Consider the following 22,465-nt stretch of genomic DNA (forward strand, 5'->3'; position numbering starts at 1 on the left):
CCACAAGCAGGACATGAGTGCAACAGTATCCTCCCACCCATGTTCCCCAGCAACTGGTGTACATGGGCATAGTGCCTGTGATATTTGAGGTAGCATAAAGCCATCAGCACTAGTAGACAGATAGCCTCATCCTCCATGAATTTGTCCAGTAGACCGCCAAGCATTTCTGACTCCAAAATGGCAAACACTAAAAACCTCCCCCACACTCGAAATTAAGTTGTTGAACAAGAATGTCGCAATGGGGGAGGAAACAGGAGTGACTTTCTGAGTGAAAGGACTTTTGAGCTTGGTTCTGGTACTGCTCATAAATTCCTGGGCTGAGCATGTGTGCAGAGGCACTGTGTTCCTTCATTCTTAGCACATGACTGCCTGCACCAGTATTTTGCTCCTGCCTCCAACTGATGGATCTCAGGGTTCTAGTAAAAACAACAACAACCACACACAAGTAAATCCCGCAAGCCTCAAGCCTGCCTACCCGTGGCACAGAAAATCTAGGTTTGATAAATTCCTGAGGCCAGGGCAGCCCTCCTCCCCTTCCCAGCAAATACGTGGGAGACTCAAATGCTCCCTGGGAGAGGACCTTTACTGACTCACATGGTCCAACTGGGGAACAGCTGCAGCTCTGTTCTGATGGCATTTCCCTGTATGTCGTTTTAGAAATGTGCTCTCAGAACATAAGAACATAAAAACAGCTGTGCTGGATCAGACCAAGGGTCCATCTAGTCCAGTATTCTGTTCACACAGTGGCCAACCAGCTGTCGACCAGGAATCCACAAGCAGGGCATGAGCACAACAGCACCCTCCCACCCATGTTCCCCAGCAACTGGTGCACATAGGCTCACTGTCTCTGGTGGTAGCACACAGCCATCAGGACTAGTAGCCATTGATAGCTTTTTCCTCCAGGAATTTGTCCATCCCCCTTTTAAAGCCATCCAAATTGGCGGCCATCACTACATCCTGTGGTAGTGAATTCCGTAGTTTAACTCTGCACTGTGTGAAGAAGGACTTCCTTTTATCTGTCCTGAATCTCCCACTAATCAGCTTCATGGGATGACCCCGGGTTCTAGTATTTTCAGAGAGGGAGAAAAATGTCGTGTTTTTTGAGAGAGGGAGAAAAATGCTGTTCAGAGCATTTCACATACATGTTGTCATTAATCCTTACAAACAACCCTGTGTGGCAGACCAGTAACCCCCCCACCTAGCAAGAAGAGACTGAGATGGAGCTACAGCCAGTGATTCAGAAAACAGCCTTCCCCAACAAGGTGGCTCCCAGATGTTTTGGACTACAATGTAAATAAATATATGAATGGAGTCAGTGGAGTCTCAAGGAGACGCAGAATCCCTACTCCTGAATATTTCCAGGTGCTCCTGAGCCAAGTACGACGATGCTGAATTGTGAACCTGAGAAGCTGCTGTGCAGATGCTACTTGCTAAGGAAACCTTCCCCCAACCTTGTGCCTTCCAGATATGTAAACTTGCAATTCCCATCTTTGGCCATCATGGAAATGATGGGAATTGAAGTCCAGCACATATAGAGTGCACCAGGTTGGGGAAGGCTGCCATAAAAGGATGTGAATCAGGGGATTTTCCAACTCATAAAACGATTCACATCCTTTTATAGCAGCTCCATCTTAGCTGTAGATGTAGCTCCATCTTAGCCTCTAAACCAGCCTTCCCCAACGTTGTTGTTGTTGTTCAGTCGTTCAGTCGTGTCCGACTCTTCGTGACCCCATGGACCATAGCACGCCAGGCCTTCCTGTCCTGCGCTCTCTCCCGGAGCGTGCTCAAGTTCATATTCATTGCATCGGTGATGCTATCTAGCCATCTCATCCTCTGCCGTCCCCTTCTCCTTTTGCCTTCAGTCTTTCCCAGCATCAGGGTCTTTTCCAGGGAGTTTTCTCTTCGCATTAGGTGGCCAAAATATTGGAGCTTCAGCTTCAGTATCTGTCCTTCCAATGAGCACTCAGGGTTGATTTCCTTTAGGATGGACTGATTTGACCTCCTTGCAGTCCAGGGGACTCGTAAGAGTCTTCTCCAGCACCACAGTTCGAAAGCATCAATTCTTCGGCGCTCAGCCTTCCTTATAGTCCAGCTCTCACAGCCATACATTACTACTGGGAAAACCATCGCTTTGATTAGACGGACCTTTGTCGGCAAGGTGATGTCTCTGCTTCTTACTATGCTGTCTAGGTTTGCCATAGCTTTCCTCCCAAGGAGCAAGCGTCTTTTAATTTCATGGCTACAGTCACCGTCTGCGGTGATCTTGGAGCCCAAGTAAGTAAAATCTGTCACTGCTTCCATTTCTTCCCCTTCTATATGCCAGGAAGTGATGGGGCCAGATGACATGATCTTAGTTTTTTTAATGTTGAGTTTCAAACCAGCTTTTGCACTCTCCTCTTTCACCCTCAACAAGAGGCTCTTGAGATCCTCTTCGCTTTCTGCCATTAGGGTGGTATCGTCTGCATATCGGAGGTTGTTGATAATTCTCCCGGCAATCTTAATTCCGACCTCTGATTCATCCAACCCGGCATTTCTCATGATGTACTCTGCATATAAGTTAAATAAGCAGGGTGACAATATGCAGCCTTGTCGTACTCCTTTCCCAATTTTGAACCAATTGGTTGTTCCATGTCTGGTTCTTACTGTTGCTTCTTGACCCTCGTACAGGTTTCTCAGGAGACGGGTAAGGTGGTCTGGTACTCCCATCACTTTCAGAATTTGCCACAGTTTGTTGTGATCCACACAATCAAAGGCTTTAGCGTAGTCAATGAAGCAGAAATAGACGTTTTTCTGGAATTCTCTTGCTTTCTCCATGATGCAGCGAATGTTGGCGATTTGATCTCTAGTTCCTCTGCCTCCTCGAAACCCAGCTTGTACTTCCGGTAGTTCTCGGTTCGCATACTGCTGAAGCCTAGCTTGTAGGATTTTGAGCATCACCTTGCTGGCATGTGAAATGAGCGCAATTGTGCGGTAGTTTGAACACTCTTTGGCGTTGCCCTTCTTTGGAATTGGAATGTAAAGTGACCTTTTCCAGTCTTGTGGCCACTGTTGAGTGTTCCAGATTTGTTGGCATATTGAATGCAGCACTTTAACAGCATCATCTTTTAGGATTTTAAATAGCTCGGCTGGAATACTGTCATCTCCGCTAGCTTTGTTGTTACTAATGCTTCCTAAGGCCCACTTGACTTCACTCTCGAGGATGTCCGGCTCAAGTTCAGTGACCGCACTATCATGGCTATCAGGGACATTCAGATCTTTCCTGTATACACATTTTGGGCCCAAATACACCCCCGCACAGAGAACTTTACAATACTTAGTGGCTGAGGGGAGCGAAAGGCGCTCTGCACATGCACAGAAGCGCCCTTAATAAGCACTGCACACGCCCAAAGCCTGGCAAGCTTGGCACTGGCTGGACGACACCTCCCATCATCCCCAGCCAGCACATGCTGTAGTTGTGCTGGCTGGCACCCCTTGAAGGGGCACCAGGTCGGAAGGTGGCTAAACGCATGAAGGCACACTCTGGAGCGAAGCCCCGAGAGGGCTACACACAAAACGGAAGTACCCCCACGCCCGCTTCCGGTTCCTCCTCCTGACACCGCCTCACCCCAAACTTTGGTCCCCCCCACTCAGGAGGCTGCTGCTCTCTCACCCTCCGGTCGGGGACAAGAAGTCCGCGTCATCCTCCTCGGCGCCCCCGAACATCTTGCCGCCGCCAACCCGGGAGGCAGTGGCGCAAAGCGCGGCGAAGAGGGGACGGGCGCTTCACGACAGTGTCGTACCCCCGCCGCTCCCCCCCCCCCCGGCCGGCACCGCGCCGGGCCAGCCAGGGAGCCAAATTATGAAGCGAAAGGAGGCCGGCCGTGCCTGAGCACGTGATCGGTACGGCTCGCCGGAAAGCCCAATCTTCCTGGAGGCGCGGGCTCGCGGGCGGCTGGGCGGGCCTCTGGAAGGGGCGGGGCGCGGGGATGCAGATGAGGAGGCACGGCTTGGCCAACAGGGGTCGAGCGCTGCGTGGAGGGAGGCGGGCACGTGGCGCGCGCGGCGGCCAATGAGGAGCGGCGGAGGCGGCCGGCTCGGAGCGGGGACACGTCTCCGGCGGAGCGGGCGCGGGGGGTCGTCGAGGGGCGCGCGGCTGGCCGGCGAGCGAGCGAGTGAGCGAGTGAGCGAGGGGCTGAGGAGGGAGTCTGGCCCGGGCCCGGGCCCGGGCCCTGGCCGGGGGGGGGGGCGGCTGCCGCCGCCCTCGCTGCGGATGCCGCCGCCCTCGCTGCGGATGCCGAGGCGGCAGAGGGCGCTGAGGGGGACGGGGAGACCGAAAACGGAGGAGTAAGCGAGGGATCAGCCTTCCTCCGCGTGGGGTGGACTGCACCTCCCATCATCCCCGTGCAGCCCGCCACAAGCCGCGGGCTGCAATTCCCATCACCCCCAGCCTGCGCGGACCGCCACTGCCCTCCACACCCGGTGCCCTGTAAATGAGTTGGACCACAGCTCCTATCAGCCCCTGCCAGCGTGGCCTGTGCTGCCCCCCACACACTCTCAGTGCCCTGCAGATGAGCTGGACTGCAACTCCCATTATCCCCAGCCACCGTGGCCTGTGCTGCCCCCAAGCCAGTGCCCTGCAGATGAGCTGGACTGCAGCTCCCATTATCCCCAGCCAGTGCAGTTTGTGACGCCTCCCCCTAGCCCATTCTGTTGGGGATGATGGGAGTTGTTGCCCAACTCGTCTGGAGGGCGCCATGTTGAGGAAGGCTGGAGCTAATGGAAAGGGTGGGGAGAAGGAAAAGAAAGTGTGTGAATGAGACTGGGGGGGCGCGGTGGTATCGGGGGAGGGGTGAATGGGTGGGGGCAAGGAAGGGGGTGTCAAGGGTTTAGGGGGTTGAGGTTGGAGAGAGAGCAGAGTGGTGGGAGGAGAAAAAGAGAGCCCATTTCATTTCATTTGTTACATTTATATCCCACCTTTTTTTCATCCGAGGAGCTCAAGGCGGCTTATGTGATCCTCCTCCATTTTATCCTCACAGCAACCCTGTGAGGTAGGTTAGGCTGAGAGTCAGTGATGGGCCCCAGTGAGCTTCATGGCTGAGTGGGGATTAGAACCCATGTCTTTCCAGTCCAGCACTCTAACCACTACGCCTCACTGGCTTTTCAGTGTACCTTATCTGGAATGGCACCTAGCCTGGAGTGAAAAAGGACTGAACAACGTGTGTATAAATTAATTTATGTTATCTGAAAGCCGTATTCCTCTCCCTGTTAGCATAACATTCAGGAAACTACACAGGCTAGCACGGACTAGAACCTGGGTCTCCCGAGTCCCCTTCCAGCACTCTAGCTGCTACAGCACACTGGCTCTCCCGGGTGAGGGGTGGGTGCTGAGGGAGTTGGGAAGAAGTATCAGAAGCAAGAATGGGGCTGGGAAGTAGAAAATGGAGATACAGTTAGGGGATAACGTGCGGGGAGGGAGAGAGAAGGATCAAAAAGAGGAAGCGGAGGAGAATTAATGGGGAGTAGCAGATGGTTAGGGAGAATGAAGGAGGGTGAGATGGCCGAGGGTGAAAGCTGAGGAGCGGGGAAGCAGGGTCAAAGGCGGATGTGAAATCAGTGGGGAGAAGTGAAAGTGGGAGGACCAAGGGAAGGGCAGCTTTCCCCAACTGGTACCCTCTGTATTTTCGACTTCAGCTCCCACCAGCCACAGCCAACATGGGCAGTGGTCAGGAATCTTGGGAGTTGAAGTCCAAAACATTTGGGTGGCACCAGGTTGTGGAAGGCTGAAATTGTAGAGAATAAGGATGGAGCTGTTTAGGCTACTTGAGGGGGCTGTGAAGGGTGTATTTCCAGGTCAAGTGGTTTTCAGGTAACTGGTGTAAATGGCCTTCCTAACTGTGGTTCTTTTGTATCTAAATTCCAGCTGCCTAAGCTTGTAAGGAAGTCATCTTTCTTTCTCTCTTTTTTTTAATTGATGTCAGCCACTTTGGGAGACAAGCAGGCTCAAAATATAAATCACTGAACATTTGTTAGCGCTTGGAAATGTAAGGTTTTCCTTCCAACCTGTATAGGAGTGGCTTGTTTGGAATATTTTTCCACCCCTGCTTTGATGGCTACTGGCCACTTCGTGGCAAGACTGCCAGGCAAAGGTGGATAAACATTCCAGGCATCGGATCTTCCAGACTCCCAAAACAATGAAGCTCACCCTTAGAACTTTAGAAAGATGTTTCTCTGCCCTGTGCTAGGCTGGCTTCCAAAATGTGGTGCCGACTACTAGGACCTTGAATCCTTTTTGCTGGTGCCGCTGAATTTATTCTACTGCAACTTTGGGGGGAAATTTGTTTTCAGTTGTGCTCATGTGCGCCTCGGGTTCCTTTTCTGGGCATTTCGCCAGGTTCACCCGCTGGTTTAGAATGCCTTTGTGTGGCGAGTTGGCTACACGGTTCTCCCAAAAGAATTAAGAACTGATTTTATAAAGTCTTTTACACTCTGTGGATTAACTAAAAAACAACAACCAAGGACCCTCTAATAAGAATCTGTCTCAAAAGCTGATTTGGAGTTGATGCTTTAGAAGCCAGTTGTATTTTGCCCATCAGTTGTGTCTCCAAAAAGCACTTTCCCCACAATGGGTGAGAAATTCAAATTCTGTGTACCCTCGAACTGCATTACTTGGGTACAGATTCAGACAAGTAGCTGAGGAGGCAAATCGGTGACGTCAGCCTAGTGGGATTTAGTTGTTCTGTCACAGGAGTGAGCAAAAGGTGGCCCTCCAGATGTTGTTGGACTACAATTCCCATCAGCCCAGCCATTGTAAGCACTTGTGAAGGATGGGAGCTGTAGTCTAAACATCTGGAGGGCCATAAGTTGTCCATCCTTGTTTTATCGGGTTTAGTGCACAAGCTATTTGGGTTGTTGCCCGCTAGACAGAGGCTTCCAAGTATCCTATGTCCTACCAGCTGCTGTCATCTGGACAAGAGGAGCGATGGAAGCAATTTACACCTCTACGTCCTCCTTTTTTTACATTTTCCTCTAGTTGAGCCTCTGAGCCTGTATAGAGTAGTCACATTGGTGGGGTTGGCGCTAGGGAAGCCATAAGATTTTGTGTATCCTTGCCTCTCCTCTCCCATCCCCACCCACCAGAACACCCCCTTTTTTACCTCCACGAGGTAATCTGAGACCACTTGTGCGACCTCAGAGGGCAGGTGCCGTGATCCTTTCCATGACGGCTGCAGGGGGAAAGGATTGGAACTTGGAGTCCCCGTCCCAAAGTTGTAGCAGTGTCTACAGCTTCAGGAGGGTGAATCCAAAATATTCTACAGTCCCTGGGATGCTTTCCAGAGACCATGGTGCTGTGTCTGTAGTTGTCTTATTGGGTTTAGTTGTTTTATTAGGTTGTGGTATTTTATTGTGAATTGTTTTTAGCTGTTTTAAATTGTTTTACATTTGTGTGTATGTGTGTTAATCTTTGTTGTAAGATGCCTTAGTCTTTTCGGAGAAAGGCATCTGAGAAATTAAGATGTTTGTGACGTGGTCTATTACTCTCATAGAAAATAGGTAAAACCAATGCTTACAAACTTCTGGATCATTTCTGGAGGTCACTTCTGTTAAACACTCTCCCCTACTGTTCTGAGAATGTTTGCAGCAGGGGGCTCGTGTTTTCAGGGAGTTCCAGGAGAGTAGTGAGCAGAAACTTCGCTGTTTTTCCTATGATTTCTTCAGAGGCTTACATATTTTGCAGTGGCTGTGTTTGCCAGGGTATGCCCCTGTCCCAAGAGACGGGTTTTGCCCCTGATTTCACGCTGCATCTTTATAGGAGAGCACGAGGTCAGGGACGGATGAGCACCTTGACTGTTCCACTCCGGCAGGGTGACGGGAGTGTGCCATCTTCCACTTCTTCTGCGCTTACTGGTTGTTGAAGCTCCAACAACCTGGCAGCTGCAGAAACAAGCCAATGTGCCCCTGCCATCCCCCTTCTGCCCACAGCTGGTGAGGGGTGGCAGAGGCTGATCTCTGTCAGGTTATTGAAACTCCGTTTGGCCAGCAGGCGCAGAAATGAGCTTCTTGGGGAAGGCAAGAATGCGTTGGCTTTCTCTGCCTCTCAGCCACACCCCTCCAGCTTGGAGGAGGAGGTTTGTTTTGGCTGTCTGTTTGTTACACTGGCAAGTGCCAAGCTAAAACAAATAGCTAGCTTCTGCCCATGTTTTGAGCTGGGAGGGGGTGGGGAGCTCCCCCCCCCACTGCTCTAGGGTTGGGATGAAGTCTTGGCTTGGCTTGCTGTCTGGAGCTTGGCACAAAGGGAGCGAGCAAGGTGGTCACGCCCTGGATGTGTTGGCGCATTCACACATTAGCCTGGTTCACACATAATGCTAAGCTGTGGAGTGGTTTCTTGAAATCTGGCTTGCCACTAGGTTCGCACATAATGCCAATTCATGGTTTAATTAACCCATGGGTTGTTGCTTACCCAGAGTTAACCCACAATTTGGCTGCCAGACAATTGAGCAAACCACTGGTTGTTTGGTTAATTCCTGGGTTGTTTGATTCCCGCCCAGTTTGCCCACTCCCTCCCTCTATCCCAAATGCCTTTGTGGCACTATAGTACTGACATGTAGAGCAGCTGTTGTTTTTTAATCCCTCTTGCATGCCACCTCTGTAGCCTGGCAAAACAACCTATGAACAACCCACAGTTCTGGATTCACACGTAACAATAACCCATGGTTTAAACAACCCAGAGTTCACAACCCAAAAACAAACCATGGGTTCTCTTTGTGTGTTGTTCATGGTTAACAACCCAGAGTTAACCCATAGTTCCAGGTTCACACATAACGACAACCCATGATTCAACAAACAATAGTATGGGTCATTGTTACATGCAAACCAGATTGGTGTCTGAACCCATCCCTGCAATAAACCATGGTTTGTTAACCAGTTATAAACAGCAGCCATCATTTGTTGTTGGCTTATGAAATCTGGCTTGTTTAAACCATGACCTGCTTCACATGTAACAACAACCATTGATTTAAAAACCGATGAATTGTCACACTCAGCAACCTATGAAGGAGCTGATCATGGGTTTCTGAGTAAAAGTGGAAGAGGCAAGCATGCTGCAGGCAGCGGTCCCATCATGCACACCAACCCATCGATTTTTAAACGGATGAGTTGTCGTTACATGTGAACAACCCCCATGGCTTGTCATAATGTCTGAATCCCAAACTGTGACTTTTCCCCTGCTTGTCTGTGCTGCTGTCTACCCTGGAACAGAGGTGCCCGGCAAGAACAGCCTGAAAATGAAACCACTCTGAAGGCAGGCAAAACAGGCAGGAGACAAACAAACCAGAAATAGGGAGAACAAGCCACAGTTTGTTTGAATGTGTGCAGGAAAATTCATGGCTACAGCAACAAACCATGGTTAACATAAACCATGACTTAGCATTACATGTGAATGTGGCCATTCACTGCACCAGAAAAAACAAGCGACGTTGCACTATTGTGCCTTCCGCATCCCAGCTCTTTGATTCCATCCCAGCATCTGACCCTGGGCTGCACATTTGCCTGGTGGCGATTGTTTTTATGAAAAGTGGGCACAAAATTAAAATCAGCATCACAAGGGCAGCATTCCTTCTTTTCTGAAACACTATCCTGTGTTTCCAGGGCTCTCAGAGCTATTGAGTAAATAGCCTGGTTTTTTCCCCCCTTGATTGGCAGTGAACAGACATCAACATCCCGTTGCCAGGAGTTGGAGCTAATGTGAAGTGACTGTTCCTGGAGCAGTGCTGAGCTGGACCAGGGTGAAAATCTGCCTGTTCCCCATTTGTCAACTCTGCTGCTAGAAGCACAGCTCTTCTCTACCTCAAGCGGAACAAGAGGAAGGTAAACATGCATTGTATGCTACCAAGTTGGATATTTTATTTATTATTTAAATAATATTCCTTGCTGTGACTACAGTTGTTGAGCTGAGACTCTTAAGGAAGGGTGTCTTTTTCCTCTGGAAAATTTCCTTCCTAATTCCTCGGGAAGTGGCTGCTGGTTTGTACAAGAAAGTGATTCCAGGTAGAGAAGGGGGAAGGAAGGGTGGTGGCACCTTGGCAGCTGCATGAAGGTAGATAACCCAGTTTAAACATGGAGCAGACTCCAGACAAAGTGGTGGGAGTAGCTCCAAAGAGGTATCTAGGCATATACTGTAAACTCAGCACAGATGGAGGCCTTCAACATGGTGCCTGTGCACATCAGTGTGCCTGAAGATGGTGCCTGCTAGGCTCCTTGCCCCTCCTGATTCTTAGTTTATTTCTTAAGATTTTTTTTTTTAATGATGTGGTGTTTTTTTAACTGGGAGGCCAGCGTTGGCTGCGAAGCGAGATGCTGCCCTCCAGTGCCATCTTTATTTGGGTTCAAAACAGTGGTCTTGTATTTTGGAGCTCAGACTCTCACCTTTGCATTGTAATTAGGTTCTTGGACAAGTTACTTTTCTTTTAGTTTCACCCGTTTGCCATCTGGGAAATAAGTGTTTTGTGACCGGCCATGCCCATCCTGGCAGCTGTTTTATGAAGGGGCAGGCTTTCTCCATGGCAGCCATTTTGTGAGAACACCCATGACACTCTCGAGATTCCAAACGTGCCCACTCCCCCCAAATGGTTGGGGACCACTGCTTTACAGTATGTAAAACAGCCATGCATAATGTTCAGAGGCCATGTTTTGACAATGAAACTTCTTAAAAGCCAATACTGTGCTCGTGGGGATAGATGAGGCTGGATACTGGATTGATTGATTGATTGATTGATCGCATTTACACCCCGCCTTTTTTCCTCTTGCAAGGAACCCAAGGCGGCTTACATTATCATCCTCCTCCCCATTTTATCCTCACAACAACAACCCTGTGAGGTGGGTTGGGCTGAGAGTCTGTGACTGGCCCAAAGTCACCCAGTGAGCTTCCACGGCCGAGTGGGGACTAGAACCCGGATCTCCCAGCTCCTAGTCCAACACTCTTGCCACTACACCACACTGGCTCTGAATGAGCAAAGCACCCTCTATGCAAGCCAAATCGAGTTCTGTTACATCTTAATGGGGCTGTTCCCTTGCAGAAGCAACCAAAGCACGCCTGCTTCTGAAAAGATGGGACCTATCTCGTTCATGCTCGGCTGTCCAATCTGTAGTTACCTTACATGACGGTAGGGTGGGGAGAAGCCTTGAAGAATTGCGGTGGCATGCAAAAAGGTTTGCCTTACTTTGCAGGAGTGATTCTCTTGTCATCGTAAGTCAGAGGCAATAAAGTCTTGGCAGAACTCCCGGCAGTGGGTTTGACTTGAACATGGTGACAAAGTGGTCACGACACTGAGAGATAAACTGCGTCGTCTCAGAGCTGCTCACCCCCTGCACGCGTTCCATGCACTGTAAACATGGGGCTTCAAACTGAGGCTGCAAAAAAGCCAGTGTTTGAGTGCTTAAACTAGAATAGGCTGTGGAGCTTTCGGAAGGTTGTCCAGGATTGGGGGATAGGTCTGCGTCTGTCCAAACCAGCAGTGCTTATCCTGAGTCATATAGAATCTTCAGTAGCTGGCAGTGGTGATGTATTGCAGACTGTTTCGTTGCAGCCCTCTCTGTTTTGTTTTTTCTGCTGCCCCTCCCCAGACATCTCTATCAGAATGAGTTGTTCTCCTAGTAGTAGTCCTGTGGGGGCTAGCTTAGACCAAGGGTGCAAAACATGTGGCCTGAAGGGGGCCCCCAAGGCCTGTCTAGCAACCCCCGAGACCCCCAGCATCTGGCGAGGCAGGGGGGAAGGAAAAGATGCTCTAGGAACGGGCGGTGTGGTTCCTGCCAAAGAAGCTTCATTCCTACAGTCCTAGGAAGCAGTGCTTAGATGTTCCTGCCTGCTTTCTAGGATGCTTCAGGGATGTTCTAGGAGTTCCTAGAGCACTTATTTATTTTTCTAGCTGAGCAAAGGGTTAAAGCTGCGAGTGAATAGATGTGTATATATTAATGTGGGTGGTTTGTGTGTGTGAGGGGGAGGGACGTAGGGAGCCCCTGATAGATTATCCCCAGGGGAATGCAGCACAAGTTGCTCACCCTGTCTTAAATGTTCCTTTAAATATTAGAATGTATGCAGGACAAGCACAGTGTGAGTAGCGTGCGTGTGCAGTTGTATGTGCTCGCACATGCACACACATGCATGGCTCCTGCCACTCCAGCAGACACCCAGTGCAGTCTTCAGGGTTGAAAAAGTTGTGCACCCCTGCTTCGGAAGAAGAGAGTCTATGAAATCAGAGCAGCCTGGAAGTTAATAATTACCATCCAGGTTTACACAACAGATCTGGATGCTGCATGTCAGTGCTGTTGGAAACTGCTCTGTAAAAACTTTGATCTGTCGAGGGCTTGCCACATGGGTGGAAAACTGGTCTCCTGCCAGCTGTGAATGGGGACACTGACTTGCACAGGGTGGGAAAGGAAGCACCCATTCCCGCTGCCCTATTCAGGGATGCCCTGAGGTGTTGCAAGCTTTGGAAGGCCAGCAATGACGGCGAGTTGGACTATTGAACTTATAAGCTTTTCTTGTTGCATCTCCAACAATTGTTCCATCTCTCCTAATCCCTGGCATCAATTCACCTGCTACTCAGGCACACAAAACATCTGTTCTTATACCGAGTGAGGAGCCCTCCCCAGGACCACTGTTTTGAATCCTGGAGAGAAGGTGGAGGTGCATTTCCCAGTGGCAGTCCTATATATCAGAGTCCTTTTTGGCAGCTCTGACTACTAGGATATCTTTTATTGTGCCCAAATGGACGCTGGTACCTGTCACAACACGGCCTAGCTACTGCTGTATCTGTCCCTGCCCTCTCTCCTTCCCTGAGCTGCCGGCTCAGCTGACAGATTGAAAGAGGGCAACATTTCAAGGAGGTGACCTTCGAAGGCATTGAAGGGCATGCACTGTCTTGAGAGGCTCCTCTTACAAAGTCAGGAAAGATACACATCTTCAGTGTGACTCTGTTCCTTTCCAGCCACCTTCCAACGTGGTGCCCTCCAGATGTGCTGGACTGTCACTCCCATCATCCTCAGTCAGGTGGCTGGGGATAATGGTTACATTCCAATACATCTGGAGGGTACCAGGTTGGGGAAGGTTGCATTACAGAAACCGTTTTCTCCCGACTTTGTTGGTTCTCTTTTCCACAGGGTTATAGCAAACCCTCAACTGTTCTGTGGATATTGGCTGATCCTTTCGGTTCTGTCTGTGTTTGCTGTTCTCTCTGGAAGGTGAGAAGGGCCTTCCCACAAAGAGTCCAACCAGTCATTGATCCCCCTAGACCAGTACTGCGTGGCAGTGGTGGCTGTCCTAGGACTTTTATTTATAAGATGTATTTTCCCATCCTTCGATGAAATGATCTTCAATGTAGCTTAGGACAGATGATGATAATGCAGTTACAGAAACCCACACAAGCCTTAGTTCCCAGTGGATGAGGCTGGAGTGTGTCTCCTTTTGGCTCTGCAGCCCCAGGGCAAGTGGCCATTGCAGCAGCATGCTTTTCCTGGCAGGGGGGAAGTGAGCTCCCTCCAGTTGCTCTTTCTCCGGCCAGTGGATGGGTCCAAGTTGGTCTTTTCCTTGCCATGATGTTTTCCCTGGGAGGCAAGGGGTTCAAGCTCAAAGCCTGTTCGGAAATTACACCCTAGTGCAAAAGGCAGCAGCCAGATCACTTTCTGGTGTAGCTTCATTAGCCATATTACACCGGTCTTGTATCAACTGCTCTGGCTGCCAATCCATTTCCAGCCACAATTCAAGGTGCTAGTGCTTTCCTTTAGAGTCCTAAATGGCGTGGTGCCAGGCTATTTGAAAGTCCCCCTCCTCCCATATGAACCTGCCCATAGTTTAAGATCTTCTTTGGATGACTTTCTGCATGCCCACCACTAAGAGTAGTGAAGTTGATGGGAACATGGGACAGATTCTTCTCTGTGGTAGCACCTGATCTGTAAAACTCTCTCCCAAAGGAAATTAGCTGGTGCCTTTTCTGTTCAGTTTTAGGTGGGCTGTTAAAACCTTGTTCTTCCACATGGCTTCTTAGTATGTTAAGGGTGCAATCCTTTGCAAGTTTAGACAGAAAAAAGTCCTACAGCTCCCATGCTGGTTGGGGAATGCTGGGAAATGTAGGACTTTTTTCTGTCAAAACATGCGTAGGATTGCGCCCTAAATCTCTTAGCTCTACACCCTGTTTTTAATATTCTCTCCTGCTCTTCATTCTGCTTTTGGTGATCTTTTTAAATTTTTAAAATTATTTTTAATGGTATTTTTAAATTTTTAATTTAAAAATGTTACAGGTTTTAACTGTAAGTTGCCTTGCGTGTCCTATTTGCGGTGAAAGGCAACTCATGAATTTATAAATAAAACCTCAGTGGCCCTAGGTCCTCTGACTGATAGACAAGGCCAGAGGTCATTCAAAATAGGCTTGCAATCCACAGATGGGACCTCCAATATGAATCTTGTAGACACACATTTAACTGTGTTCAGTTCTGTCTTTAAAATTGTATGACCTCTGTATGCTGTGGGATGCTTTGCTACAGGCCCCTCTTTTGCAATCACCCACCCACTTTCCAGTGGCAGTTGTGGTGTTGCGTAAAAAAACAGCTGGGGGGGCGGGACCTACTACTTGCCACTCTGGCCCATCAGCTCCTATGCATACCTGCCGCGTGGCAAGCTGAAAACTTGCGTAAAAGGCTCAAATCAGTTGACCCATCTGGCTTGCCATGCCAAGATAAAGTTGGGTGCTCCTCCAGAGTTCAAAGTCGCACGACAGTTGGCCATAGAAAATGCATTGCAAGCACTCCTCACATGGTCAGTTTTAAAAAAGCACACAAGACAGCAACCCACAAATGCAGGAACTGGAACTGTATTGGGGAAATCCCCTTCAAAAAGGCCAGTGGCTGGTACTAGCCGGAAGTCTTCCTTTCTGCAAACGTTAGCCGTGGCCTATAAAAAGAATAACATACTTAGAACATACATGTTGTTTTTCAATGCTCAAAGTGCTTCCTGAACAGGCGCCTCTCCTAGATGTGTTGGATCATTGCAAAGGGCTTCGGATGGGGCTGCCCTTCAGGCTGGTCCCGAATCTGCAGCTGGTGCGGAATGCTTTGACTTGGCTGCCACTGATCAGCAGCGCATTACACCTATGCTGAGGAAACTGCATTGGTCGCCTGTTTGCTTCCAGGCCAGATTTAAGGTCTTATTACAAGAATAGGAATCCCTAAACTACTTGAGACCTGGTTACCTGAGACGATCACCTTCTCCCCTATAGACCCATTTTATCCTTTTTTTAAAAAATGATTGTATTAGTTTTCCAAAGCAAGACTAAACAAACAGAAAGAAAAGAAAAACACACATTGGATTTAAATCTACTTATTGACAGAGAATAGTGTATTTAAAGTATATGTATATTTTCCCTTTACCTTACAAACCAAGATATAGGTGGAATCCATAGGCTGCTTGGAGCTTTTCTTTATAAATCTTCGCCATAACGATGAAATTTAGTCTCTTTTCCACAGTCCGAAAGGCTTTGACAAATACTATGTTCCTGATTAGTATATGAAATAAAATCCTGCCATATTTGATAAAAGTCAGATGTTTTGACTTTGCCTTTGACTAATTTCAGTTGGTATGTCAGTTTTTCTACCATGGCTATTTGCCACAGTTCCATATACCAAGATTTCAATGTTAGAAGTTCTGCGGTCTTCCAGCTTTGGGGTATGACTCTTTGGGCTGCAATCAGCATGAACACAATTAAGACTGCCTTCTCCCCTGCAGCTGCATTTGATCCTTGAGATCATCTGGTGAGGTGGTAGTTTGGAGCAGGGCATTTAGCGTAGTGACGCCTACTGTGTGGAATAATCTTCCTGAGATTAGGGATGTTTTTAGGCAGATGTTGGACTGGGAGTTGGAAGATCCGGGTTCTAGTCCCCACTCAGCCATGGAAGCTCACTGGGTGACTTTGGGCCAGTCACAGACTCTCAGCCCAACCTACCTCACAAGGTTGTTGTTGTGAGGATACAGTGGAGAGGAGGAGGAGGATTGTGTACACTGCCTTGGGTTCCTTAGGAGGAAAAAAGGTGGGATATAAATGTAATAAACCCGTTCATGCAAGCCTCCCATGTGCCGTGTAGCCTTCCTCACATAGATACTATATATTTTGTGCCTGGGGCCTCCATCTTGGTTCCTGCGAGCACCAGTGTGCCCACAGACATCTCCCTGGGTGCCCATCAGGCTTCATGCCCCTCCTAAACTCTCTTTTATTTCTTCAAATGTTTTACTGATTCTTTTTTTTTTTTAACTGGGAGGCTGGCATGCTGCAAAGCAAAGTGCTGCCCTCCACCACTGCCTGTAGTTGGATTTGAACGAGTGCTTTATGTTACCTCTGCCTTGGTCTTCAGTTCTTGGGCAAGTTACCTTTCTTTTAGCATCACCAGTTTGCCTTTTGGGAAATGAGTGTTCTGTGACTGGCCAGGCCCACCCTGCCAGCCATTTTATGAAAGGGCAAGCCCCTTCCCATGGCTGCCATGTTGCGAGAGCACCCATGACACTCCATCAAAATTTCTGATGTGCCCACTGACCCAAAAGGGTTGGAGACTTGTTCTGTGTATTGGTCTGTATTTTTTATATTTCTTTGAATTGTGTACACACTTTGAAATCTGTAGATGTAAGCAGTTTATCAAAGTCAGATTTATTGAATAAGTCTTCAGACCATTTCAGACACAATAAGCACAGATTAAAAACAAGCAATAAATTGTTGTTCAGTCGTTCAGTCGTGTCCGACTCTTCGTGACCCCATGGACCGTAGCACGCCAGGCCTTCCTGTCCTGCGCTCTCTCCCGGAGTGTGCTCAAGTTCATATTCATTGCATCTGTGATGCTATCTAGCCATCTCATCCTCTGCCGTCCCCTTCTCCTTTTGCCTTCAGTCGTTCCCAGCATCAGGGTCTTTTCCAGGGAGTTTTCTCTTCACATTAGGTGGCCAGAATATTTGAGCTTCACCTTCAGTATCTGTCGTTCCAATGAGCACTCAGGGTTGATTTCCTTTAGGATTGACTGATTTGACCTCCTTGCAGTCCAGGGCACTCGTAAGAGTCTTCTCCAGCATCACAGTTCGAAAGCATCAATTCTTCGGCGCTCAGCCTTCCTTATAGTCCAGCTTTCACAGCCATACATTACTACTGGAAAAACCATCGCTTTGATTAGACGGACCTTTGTCGGCAAGGTGATGTCTCTGCTTCTTACTATGCTGTCTAGGTTTGCCATAGCTTTCCTCCCAAGGAGCAAGCGTCTTTTAATTTCATGGCTACAGTCACCGTCTGCGGTGATCTTGGAGCCCAAGAAAGTAAAATCTGTTACTGCTTCCATTTCTCCCCCTTCTATATGCCAGGAAGTGATGGGGCCAGATGCCATGATCCAAGGCAGTGATCCATGAAGGGGAAGCAATAAATACCTAAATCTTAAAAACATAAAACTATCATAAATGAATTTAAGATTAAAGTAAAAAAATACATATACATTTTAATGAAATGAAGTTTTATAAACCCATTAAGACCCTTTAAGTTGCAACATGGCTCATTTAAACAGACAGTTTTTCCCCTTCTTTGTTCCTTAAACTGGCCACATTAACTGCAACAAGGGCAACCCTCTGAGTCGCAAAACTTAGATCCTCGTAAGAGAAAGTTCAGCTTGTCCTCAGCTGCCCAACTTCTCATACAGCCAAGAAATGGAGCTAAATAATGTTCTCTACAACTAGAATATAACCACCATTCCAGTAAGTAGTGGGCCAGATCTTCTACTTCATATACACCACGTATACAAAGTCTGTCTTACCCTGGAGTGCCCCAGAATTTTCCTTGTTGCATCATCATGTCTATTTGTTCGAATCAGAGACAGGTAAAGGCCATGTGTTGACCCCTTTTCATTGGGAGGAAGACATATTTTTCTTCCTGAAATTGGGTTTTAGCCCTCACTAAATATTTCACGGATCTTATGTTCGACAGAGGGGCTATGTTCATCTGTGCTCTTGTATCTGATAATCTCTGTTTAAAAACATTTCTTCTATTAGGGTTGAAAACACTTAGAACCTCTACACTAAAGCCATAGTTTAATAACAATTTTGAGAAATTGTACAGCCAAGATTTTTCTAAGGTTTTAACTGCCTATCCATTTAGGCCTAGGGAGCCTAGCATCACTCATTTGAACTAATTTGCACCACTAACTAAATATCGTAAGGTGGATCAGTTCTGAAACCGCCTCTTTTCCAAGTTCGGTTCTAATCGTGCAAGCCAGGCAGACTTCTGGCAGAGCCCCACTGTCAACAGGCTTACCTTTTTTTTTTTTCTTGGAGGTCAGGTATGGACTTTGGGCTCACCCTTGCCAGCTAGATCCTGGCAGCCTGTTGCAATCCCTGCAAATATTGTGGCCGCGTTTCCTGTACAGTGACACTCCAAAAGAGGAGGTGTAGCCAGAGCAGTCATCGGTGTTGTTTTTCCCCAGCTAGACTTGTGAAATGCAAGGGCAGAGTGCCCAACCTCTGAGCTTCCAAATCCCTATCAAGTTTCGGGAAGCTGCAGGAGCCAGTGGCCATTGTGCCCGGCAACTGGAATCCTGGCCTAGTTATGGCCATTGGCTTACCGAGCTGTGCAGTTCACTTGCGTCTGCAACGTTCACCTAAGAGTGGTGGCAATTGCAGAGAACACTGGAGCTGGCACTTTTAGGATTGTTTTTGGGAGATAATAGAAATTGCTCCTCTAAGCCTTTGGCTGGGTTTTTGTTGGCAGCAGCTAGACTGGTTATTGCTCAATTTTGGAAGGACTTAAGAGTGTCTCACTGGACACTTGGTGGGCCCGGGTTTGGAAGATCGCCTTCACAGAAAAATTAACAAATAAGTTACCACTGGTGAAAGGAAGTAGGAAACAAGATGCATTTATTATGGATTGGTATCAATTTATTATGTATGTTGGCAATACTCAACTTCATAACACTCCACCTGCAGCATATCAGTCTCTCTGGTTCATGTGAACAATGTATTCTGTATTTTTCTGCCTTGACTTATTATAATTTTTGATATGCCTCAATCGTTGTCGCATGTAAGGGGGTGGGGAAAAATAAAATGTAAAAAAAAACAATCTAAGGACATAACTATGCCATATAAATATTAAAGGACTGGTGTGAAAGAAAAGAAAGAAAGAAAGAAAGAAAGAAAGAAAGAAAGAGTGAGTAGTGGCATTCTGCTGGGCTAAGAAAGTCGTTAAGGGCCCAGTCCTATGGGGACAACTGTAAGCCTCCAAACTTGGAGGCTTACGGCTGTCCAGTACAGAGTGAGAGGAGCATCGGAGGCGATCTTGGCCTCTGCGCTCCCCCCACTCTTCATTTCAGCTAGATGGGCTTTTTCGCCCATCTAGCTGAGGTGTAGGGAAGGAGACTGGGGAGGCTGGAGGATTCTTCGTAAGCTGGTCTCGCCAGTCCCCTCCCCGCCCACGAGAATGCCCCTGTACCTCCCCTCCAAGGTTGCTGACATGGTTCTCTCTCTGCCGACTGTGAGACAGAGGGGGCGGGGAGCTCGGACTCCTGGGTCTGAGGTCAGAGCACTGACTCCAACCTCAAAACTAAGAATCCAAACTATCCTATCCCCCCCCCCCCGCCCAAGACACTGTCTAGGGACCATAGGATTGCTCTCTAGCTCTTAAAACCATACTTTATCCCCCAACCAAATATTGTGGGTGCAGTGCAGGAGTGCAGAGCCTACTTTTGTGCTTTCTGGAGAGGTCTTTCTGGCGTCTGTTGGACACCAAGCATTGGACTAGATGGACCTTGGTCTGATCTCATGGGGGAATTCTCCTGTGTTCCAGGTGGATAGGCTGAGAGAGATAGCTGTGTCAGAGATTGTCGCGCTATTGAATCTTGAGCTGCCTCGTCAGCTTCTGCATCGGGCATTGTGAACGAAGGCTTCTCAAGAGCACAGCCAGTGCTCTCCAAGTACTTGAATCGATGCTAAAAATAGCAAAATGGCCTGGTGTGGGGTTGTAGCGTGGGACAGTCATCAAGAAAACGTGACTGAGCAACTTTTCTTACCTGTGTCAGGACCACAAACCTGCAGGAACGTGATCCTAATAGCAATTTGATTCTTTTTTGAAGCTCAGAGATGCTTCCTTGGCAGGAGAAGTTGCACAACCTGTCCCTCCAGTGGACGTAGCCCTCTAGATTGCTTCAGCACGGCTGGATATGAATGGCCTATTAAGGATAAAGCGTGTGCTTGCAGCGATGTTGATCCATTATAAGTGGTTCCTGAACTGGCAGCTGAGTACAGGCTTCGGAGGAACCGGGGATGGGGTGATAAAACTGCAGCCCCTGCATGTACAGCTTGGAATCCAGCGATATACATCTACATTCACACAGGCAAAGGCCAATAGTGTTGTGCTCCCATAGTGGGTGTCAAACCTCAGGCATGGGGGCCACATCCTGCCCTTCCGGGGTACCAATCCAGCCCTCCCCCTATGGCTACTCCCCCTTTCCTTGGCCCCACTCCTTTCCCCCCAACCACCAGCCATTTGATGGTTTCCCGGCTTCTGTGCAGTTTTTCACTCATTCCACAAGGTTTAAATGCCTCTCCAAAAGTTAGTTAAAGGCAGGAAGAGCTTTAGGCTTAAATATATTGGCCATCCCTCATCCTGCCCCTTTGCCTTTGGTCCCAACGCTTTTGCCTTCTGCTCTGCCCGTCACTGCAATGCAGCCCCTGAGAGCTTCTCTGAAATGGAAATTTAGTGACCGGCCACGCCATCATGACTGCCATTTTATAAACAGGCAAGCCCCACCCCCACAGCAACCATTTTGTGAGAGCACCCACAATACTCAAAATTCCAAATGTGCCCACCAACCCAAAATGCTCAGAGACCCCAGTTGTGCAGAGCTTTTCATAAGCAAAGATTGGTTTCTGCCCCAAGAAACCAATTCACTGATTTTGAAAAGTGAGACTACTTGGGGGAAAGAGAACAGTGGGGTGGAGAACACAGCAACAGAGCAAAGGTTCAGAATCCAGCACACGGAGAAGTGGAAGGGCAGGAACAAGATAACAAAAGTTATCTTTAACAGTGAGGGACAGGGAGTTGGAACGTACGAGTTGTGCGTTCCAGATATAAAACAGTAAAGGCTCCTTGCTTGTGATTTTGGTACATCTGCCATAGCGTGCGCACCCTCGCAGTTTCCATAAAAATATGCCTCTTCTCACTAGCTCCGTCTGTGAGTGCTGAGGTTCAAGGCTTGTCGTGTTGAGTGGTGGGGTGAGGCTGTTTACTTTGGAGAGGAAGCAGTTAAGCCTGGCAAAGGATATCAGGAAACTGAATAAACTGGGAGCCACGTTCTATTCTCACAATGCCGAACTTCAGAGTATCTCCTGCAACTGGTGGGACACAAAGTGAATGAAGAGCTCTGGGCTTCTTCTTCTGCTTTTTACCCTGCAGGCGTTTGGTCTGAAAAGAGCTTGGCCAGAGGTAAGAACCCCTAACCCTGTGAGAGACCGTAAGACAAATTGCTTCTTCCTCACCTGTATATGTTGCTTTTTAACTCCAGGCAGATGAGAGCAAAACGGCTCAGGTTTAGCAGAGGGAGCGGGCACCCGCACACTTGGATGTGCCACTGGCTAGCGGTGTCTGAAGTTTGATTGTATCATTTCTTCTGGGAGAGGGGGAGAAAAATCCTATTCTTGTGTGTGTGTTTGAGTTCTGGGCTGCCTGCTACCTGCCTAGGGGACGGATCCAGGTTCTGTTGGCCCAGAAATACCAGCTGTGTTGCCATACTGTCTGAGGATTGGGAGCACTTAGCTAATATTGCCTTGTTCATGTCCAACTGCTGCAAGGTGGAACTTCCTAGTATATCAACTGCTTCCCTATCTGCCTGGCAGCAGGGCTAACGCGGGCCAATTTTCCCCCCCGCTCTAGCCTGGGACCTCAGGGTCCAGGTGTCGGGGTTGAATAATCCCAACACAATGGAAACCCAAGAGGTGCTCTGTGGGCAAAAGACTCTTGTTCTTCTGAGAAGTGTCGGGGGTAGCGATTAAGATTGTATTTCTTTTATAATTGTTATTATTCCAGCGTGAAAGGCTAAACCGTCCTATTGTGTTTTGCATTTTGTAAGTGCGGTGAGGAGGAAAACGTTGGGGGTATGTGCCTCCTTGAAACCACACAACCAGTTAGAGTGTTGGACTGGGACTCAGGAGATATGGGTTCTAGTCCCCACTCGGGCATGGAAGCTCACTGGGTGAGTTTGGGGCCAGTCACTGACTCACCCTAATCTACCTCACAGGGTTGTTGTGAGGATAAAATGGAAAGCAGGGGGATCATGTAAGCTGCCTTGGGTTCCTTGGACGAAAAATGGTGGGATATAAATATAATAAATAAATATATTGAGGAGGTGCAGCTTTTTTATGCTGTAAATCTCCCTTAAGTGTGTAGCTCTGATTAACGGCTTTTGCTTTTAATTAATGTTTATTTGA

The 22,465-nt window shown here is 48.2% G+C and overlaps 2 protein-coding genes across 5 annotated transcripts in view; one reads left to right on the forward strand and one right to left on the reverse strand.

Annotated features, from left to right (window-relative positions):
* Nucleotides 1-3,865, reverse strand: part of FKBP15 (FKBP prolyl isomerase family member 15) — a 53,373-nt gene extending 49,508 nt beyond the window's left edge. Inside the window, exon 1 of one of the 2 annotated variants that reach the window (XM_084820976.1) lies at nt 3,650-3,865. In XM_084820976.1, the coding sequence (XP_084677102.1) occupies nt 3,650-3,702 (53 nt within the window). In that variant the 5' untranslated portion in view covers nt 3,703-3,865. The remainder of the gene's footprint in view (nt 1-3,649) is intronic. The other variant, XM_084820977.1, reaches the window with a different exon arrangement.
* A 137-nt stretch (nt 3,866-4,002) lies between these two features.
* The window catches only part of SLC31A1 (solute carrier family 31 member 1), a 37,228-nt gene continuing 18,765 nt past the window's right edge, over nt 4,003-22,465 (forward strand). The window contains exons 1-2 of one of the 3 annotated variants that reach the window (XM_084820891.1): nt 4,003-4,163; nt 9,679-9,843. Coding sequence is in view for 1 of the 3 variants with exons in the window: in XM_084820890.1 (XP_084677016.1) it covers nt 21,393-21,464 (72 nt within the window). In the remaining 2 variants the exon portion in view is untranslated. Of the gene's footprint in view, nt 4,164-9,678; nt 9,844-21,055; nt 21,465-22,465 lie in introns of those variants that run through there. The other 2 variants (XM_084820892.1, XM_084820890.1) reach the window with 2 other exon arrangements.

This window comes from Heloderma suspectum, chromosome 14 (genome assembly GCF_057233095.1).
Source record: "Heloderma suspectum isolate Gila_16-S chromosome 14, 16-S_ref, whole genome shotgun sequence".
NCBI classification, from domain to species: Eukaryota; Metazoa; Chordata; class Lepidosauria; order Squamata; family Helodermatidae; genus Heloderma; species Heloderma suspectum.